Here is a 6000-nt window from a genome sequence, read left to right as displayed (position 1 = left end):
AGGGAGCCACAGCTAATTTACCTTTAAAGAGGTCACAATTGGTAAAAGGCCTTTTATTTTATTATTATTATTATTTTTGGCCCCACCACGAGGCTTGCGTGACCTTAGTTCCCCAACCAGGGATCTAACCCAGGCCCTGGCAGTGAGAGCACAGAATCCTAACCACTGGACCGCCAGGGAATACCCAGGTCTTCTATTTTTTTAAAAAAAGCAGAAACAAAGATGAAAACAAAAAAGGTGAAACACATCTTACTTTTGAACATTAAATCATGAAAACAAAAATCTTCTAATTTCTGAAATCACACCCTCAAACGTCCAAATCTTATTGGTTTAAGTAACCTGAATTATTAAAGGTTTTGTGACAAAATTTTTCATATCATCCCCTGAAGTTACTACTTAAAATAACAGGAATAATTACGGCCAAAGAGCCTCCTATCAGGTTTTTCTGCTGGTCTGGAGGTAAAAATCTAGTTTGGGGTTTTGTTCTGAATTGATATTTCAACATTTTGCCCTGACTGCACTGACCAACTACATAGGCTTCTATTTCCAAAGACAGCCCTGGGGTTAGCGGGGTGGGGGGCAAAGAGACAGAGACAGAGAGACAGAGACGAGAGAGAGAAGGGGTGTGTGTGTGTGTGTGTGTGTGTGTGTGTGTGTGTGTGTGTGTGTGTGTGTGTGTGTGTGTGTGTGTGTGTGTGTGTGTGTGTGTGTGTGTGTGTGTGTGTGTGTGTGTGTGTGTGTGTGTGTGTGTGTGTGTGTGTGTGTGTGTGTGTGTAGGGGGTGGGGGGCCCTCACGCCTTTTCTGTGCTTCTCAAACCCTTCCGGGCTTCTTCCGGCTCGCAGGCGGCCTGCTCCCCGCAGCGGCGTAGACAGGTGCAGCGCCGGCAGCCGCCTCCCACCCCCAGGGCTCGCCGGCGACCCTACATCCCGCCAAGCTGGCCGCGCCCTCGCCGCTCCGCCCCCTACCCGGCGCGCGCGCGCACACCGTCAGAGGCGCGCCCGTCCGGCGGGGCCGCGCACGCAAAAACTGCTGCTGCCGCCGCCGCCGCCTCCCTCCCTCCCTCCTTCTCTCCCTCCCTCCCTGCTGGCCCTCCTCCCCTTCCCTCCCCTCCGCCCCCTTCCCTGTAGGCAGCCGGCCCGCCAGCCCGCGCGTCCGTACTGCCTGCCTCCCGGCCCCTGGCGCTCGGGCTGGGTCTCTCCCCCGCCCCCAGGCTCCCCCGGTCGCTCTCCTCAGGCGGTCGCCGGCGCTCGGTGGATGTGGCTGGCAGCCGCCGCCCCCTCCCTCGCTCGCCGCCTGCTCTTCCTCGGCCCTCCGCCTCCTCCCCTCCTCCTTCTCCTCCTCAGCCGCTCCTCTCGCCGCCGCCGCCGCCTCCACAGCCTGGGCCTCGCCGCGATGCCGGAGAAGAGGCCCTTCGAGCGGCTGCCTGCCGACGTCTGCCCCATCAATTACAGCCTTTGCCTCAAGCCCGACTTGCTGGACTTCACCTTCGAGGGCAAGCTGGAGGCCTCCGCCCAGGTACGGCGACCCTCGGGTGCCGGGGGCGAGCTGCCGGGCAAGCAGTTAGGCCGCGCCCACGGGCTGGGCTGGGGGCCCGGTCGGCCGGGCGAGCGGGCGCGCGGGCCTGGGCGCTGCGGACCTAGGGCTGGGGGGGCCGGCTCGGGGACGGGCGCGCCCCTCTGGGGCGGCCGCGGGGCGCCCGGGCGGCTGTGCTCTGCCCTGCCGGCCTGGGGCCCGGGCCGTGCTGCAGGGAGCGCCGCGGGAACCGGCCGGCCCGGCCCGGCCCGTGTGCCCCTCGGGGCCAGCACACCTGTGTGGAGCCTCCCCCAGACCCCGGCCCTTCCGGGCTTGGTCGTGGTCTGCGAGAGGCTGGAGGGTGTTGGGGAGGCCAGAGGGGTCATCGGAGTCCATGCGCAGCCTCCTGACTCAGTTCTTTTCTCTCGTTCTCCCTACGCCCCATGGAGGACACATTGGAAGGGGCAGTCATCTGGGACTCCGGCTGCCGCGCGTTAGCCAGGAGGGGAGATTCTAGAAGGGGGAAGAGGGTGAGAGGGAGATGTTAATCCCGGGCAGCCTTGCTGAGTTCTCCCCGCCTGCTCCGGCCCAGGGGCTGGGTTTCTAAGATGATCCGCCCCCTCCCCCTTCCCCTTTCCCTCAAGTGACAGTGCAGCATTGACTTTGTTCTCTCCTAACCTCTAGAGAAGCTGAAGGAGGACCCCCATCTCCGCTTTTCCTTCCGTCTTCCTAGCTTTGCAGCCTTTTAAAGCAGGTGGATTTATTGCCACAGCGATGGTTGCTTAGCAGTACCCTCCTCTGAAAGAAGCTATTAGTTTTAGCATACCACCGGTGAAAATATTCCATTACTCTTCATTGCAGTTTTTGGTGAATCATGCTCCCCCCCGCCCCTCCCCCCGCAGATTATCTAAAGTATTGTTTGATTTTGGAGATCATTAGTGTTGATGCCTTACAAAGATCCAGAACAATAGACATTTGTGATACCATGTTATATGATGTATTATGTGAAGTCTGTAATGAAAAATGGGAACTGTTTAGTAGTTACCTTTAAAAAGAATGATGGTAAATATATTTTGTTTCATTCCTTTTCCTACCGCAGTCAGGGGGAAAAAATCAGTAGGCCTCAACCTTAAAGAATAGGGTGTATGTAGCAGCGAAACGAAAGAAATGTAGACTAGTGTAGCGTTCGAATGAATTGAAAGTTGGCAGTTGTTTTTGAAAGCCGAGTACGCAGATTGAAAATATGTCTAAAAGTGTAGAATTAAAAAGTATACTGTCAGATTTGGAGTGCTTGTATGAAAGCATGAGGGCTCTGTTGTCTGGCTGCATCAAAAGGCAAAACTTACCCCTGTGAAAGTCAGGTGATTTAGAAATTTTCCATTAAGAATATGAATCAGAATGAGTGCATCTTGGGTCTAAATTAGGATTTGAGAGGGTTATTTGGGAGAGACTGTTTATTTAAGCCAAGTGACTAGAGTGTTTGATATATATTGGCTGTGGGCAGATGGGAGGGATTGTAAACAGTAGTGTGTCTTGTGACTTGGCAGACCTGCGGGAAGAAGGACCTAGCAATGAATGAGTTTGCATTATGTGAAAAGACTAACATTAAAAAAAAAATCATTTGTTTTTTTACCCCAATAGTTGGTGTACCCCATAATGCATTCATAATTTTGAGAAGTGTACATATTTAGGGAAAAGTTTCAGAAAAAATATTATCAATAATAAAGATTTTCAAATGATTATTTTATTGGGAAATGACAGTTTTATTTGTGTTAGGGTATAACAACAAGCAGTGACATGCTTCTCCTTACCCCTTTTCTACTTGCTTTTGGAAAGAAATGAGAAATAGGTGGTGAACTGGTTTGGGCCAATGAAGGAGTATGTGGTAATGTACTAGGTATTAGCTGGGACTCATTAATTTGATACAAGGAAATAAATGAATCTTTTTTTTTTTTTTGTAACATTAACTTTTCAAAGCTTTTCAGAAAATTTTTTTCAGGCAAGGTGGCAACACAAATGAAAGATGGCATGATAGAGCATTCTAACAGGTTTTATTAAAGGATGATTGGACTTTTTAATTGTATGCTTTGCCACCTTTGGAAGTGTAAAGAGGAGTTAACATTAGTAAAAAGTTAACATAAGTAGTAAAAAGCATATATTGATGTTTTTGAAATCCATGGATTGGAGCAATAAGTTTAACTTGTGGCATTACGTGGTATCTGATTGTGGAAATATAAAAACGTGGACAAAATTACATCTCTAGAAGCCTAGATTGATAATTGGTATTGTGTCAGTTCCCTAACAGTTTGGAATTACATTGCACAAAGTATGCAAGTTGCTTGGTTCCTTTAGTTGCAAAATTTTATGATAAGCTCAGAGTATTTGTACAGGTTACATATTAGAAACTTAGTGGATTTTTAACCTGGTCTGGGGTGTGGACTCCTGGGGAAGATGAAAATTAGTCAATGTGCAGTGATTTAAAAGTAGTTGTCTTTTACGTAAGTGAGTGTGGTCTAATTCAGCAGGTTTTGAAAATGTGTTATCATGGGCCTAGAAAAATGGGACATTCCCTTTCCTCTCCTTTTACATTAGGATATTTGAGAGGAACAGACTTCGTAGCTATTTAAAATTCTGACTCTCTTGCTTTGTGGATAATTAATTTAAAAATAGATTACAAGTTTATGTGAGTGGCTACAGTTCCTGGTTATGAGTGTATAGTGGTTTATACAGTAATTCTCTTATGGAAATATTTCACCTGTGCCAGAGAAATTAACTTTATCCTTCAAGGCCAGAAGTCAGGATATACTAAACAATCCCTGGCCTCCGCCAACAAAATATTCATGATGGTGATGACTAAATTGGCACGTAGAGGAGAGTTACAGATACAGTAGATTGTTTGGCAGGCTACAACTTGGCACCTAAATGGATGTTATTGTCACCCTTTGTTATGGAATTTTCTGTCCCAATTTTGCAGATATTCTATGCAGTCGTTTTAGTAGTTTTTTATTACTTAAAACAGATAAAGTTAATTAATTTGTACAGCATTGTGCTAGATCACTAAATGGTCTTAAATTAAATTTGAAAGATGGGTCATAAGGAATTGAATTTGTTCAGATTTTCTATTCTGTTTCTTGAAATGTATCAATGAGGAAACACCTGAGTATAAGAAACTTTTGTATGGTGAGTTTTATCCAGTATCATCTGGCAATGAATTTTGCAGTGAATTTTCCAGATAAATGAAGCTTACCCTTTGAGGCACTCAGACTTTAAAAAATATGTAAATATTTTGGTGGAAATGTTTATCTTTTTAAGCTCCATAATTCCTCATAATCTAGGTTTCTTTCTTTTCTTCTTTTTCTAAATACTGGACAGCATTCTAACGTGTCATTGATACTTACAACCATAGATTACCCAAAAGTGTGTACTATAATTTATTAGTTTCATATCTTTTCTTTAAAGTTTTTTTGTTTGTTTTCCTTACTCTCAGGTTATTACTTGCCGCTTATTGTGCCTTGTTGCTCCCTATTGTGCAATTTCTTCCCTCTTCTATTTTACTGAACTTGATCTGAAGAGGTCTAAGTAACCAAATAAACAAGCTTGTTTGAGCTTAAAATTTTTTTCTAAGTGAGGGTTTGATGGATTCTCTTCTGAGTGAAAGGTATGAGCTTTATTGTATGGACTTTGTATCATCTATTCTGGCTTCCATAAAGGCTTTAAAAAAAATTTTTTTTTAAACTTCCTGGTTCTTGATAATTGATATTGTCCAATACAACAATACAACCTGGATAAATGCAGTCTTGAGTAGTAAATTATCTATGAAACTTCCCTGAACTTTGCTACATAAATGAGCCTGTTCTTACTGTAAAGTAAATCTTATTCTAATCTGTATTTGAGTCTGTGGCAAAGGACTGAGTCTTCAGATAGCTGTTTTGTTGTTAATTGAGATTAGTTCTCTAGATCTTGGAGATTCCATTTTGAACACCATACAAGTATGCAGTTCTCAGTTTATCTGGCCACATGTAATCACTTTAAAATTTTATTTTAAATTAGGAAACGTTTTAAATACAGAGAAAGTAACCACCACCCAGATTTAGCAGATATTAATGTTTTGCCCCATTTGTTTTAACGTGTACATGATGTTTTTTGGAAAATAAAATGTCACAGATACCACTAAAGTTCATTTCCATCTCTTCTCACCCTCACCCTGAGAGGTAAACTCTCTTTTTTCGTAGGTATTATTCCTATGTATAGTTTTAAAGTTTTAGGGTGTACAAAAGTAGCTACAAACAATAAATAGTAATGTCCTGTATGTTTATGTGTTATGTTTGACTTTCTGCAGCTTGCTCTTTTTAATGTCTCTTTTGTTAGAAAACTCAGCTCAATTTGTATTTACTAATTATTTGCTCCTTATTGTCTTTAGAAATTATAGCCCTATTCCACAAAGGCAATGATTATTACAAAATTTTAATGATGAAATCGCTTTTTAG

General features: G+C 44.4%; 1 protein-coding gene across 1 annotated transcript in view; it reads left to right on the top strand.

Annotated features, from left to right (window-relative positions):
• Positions 1–1206: 1206 nt before the first annotated feature.
• Positions 1207–6000, top strand: part of NPEPPS (aminopeptidase puromycin sensitive) — an 87182-nt gene continuing 82388 nt past the window's right edge. The window contains exon 1 of the mRNA XM_079726131.1: positions 1207–1516. Within this exon, the coding sequence (XP_079582257.1) occupies positions 1256–1516 (261 nt within the window). The 5' untranslated portion in view covers positions 1207–1255. The remainder of the gene's footprint in view (positions 1517–6000) is intronic.

This window comes from Hyperoodon ampullatus, assembly GCF_949752795.1.
Source record: "Hyperoodon ampullatus genome assembly, chromosome: 19".
In the NCBI taxonomy this organism is placed as follows: Eukaryota; Metazoa; Chordata; class Mammalia; order Artiodactyla; family Ziphiidae; genus Hyperoodon; species Hyperoodon ampullatus.
The sequence above is the reverse complement of the archived record's forward strand: the minus strand, read 5'-3'. Positions and strand labels throughout refer to the sequence as shown.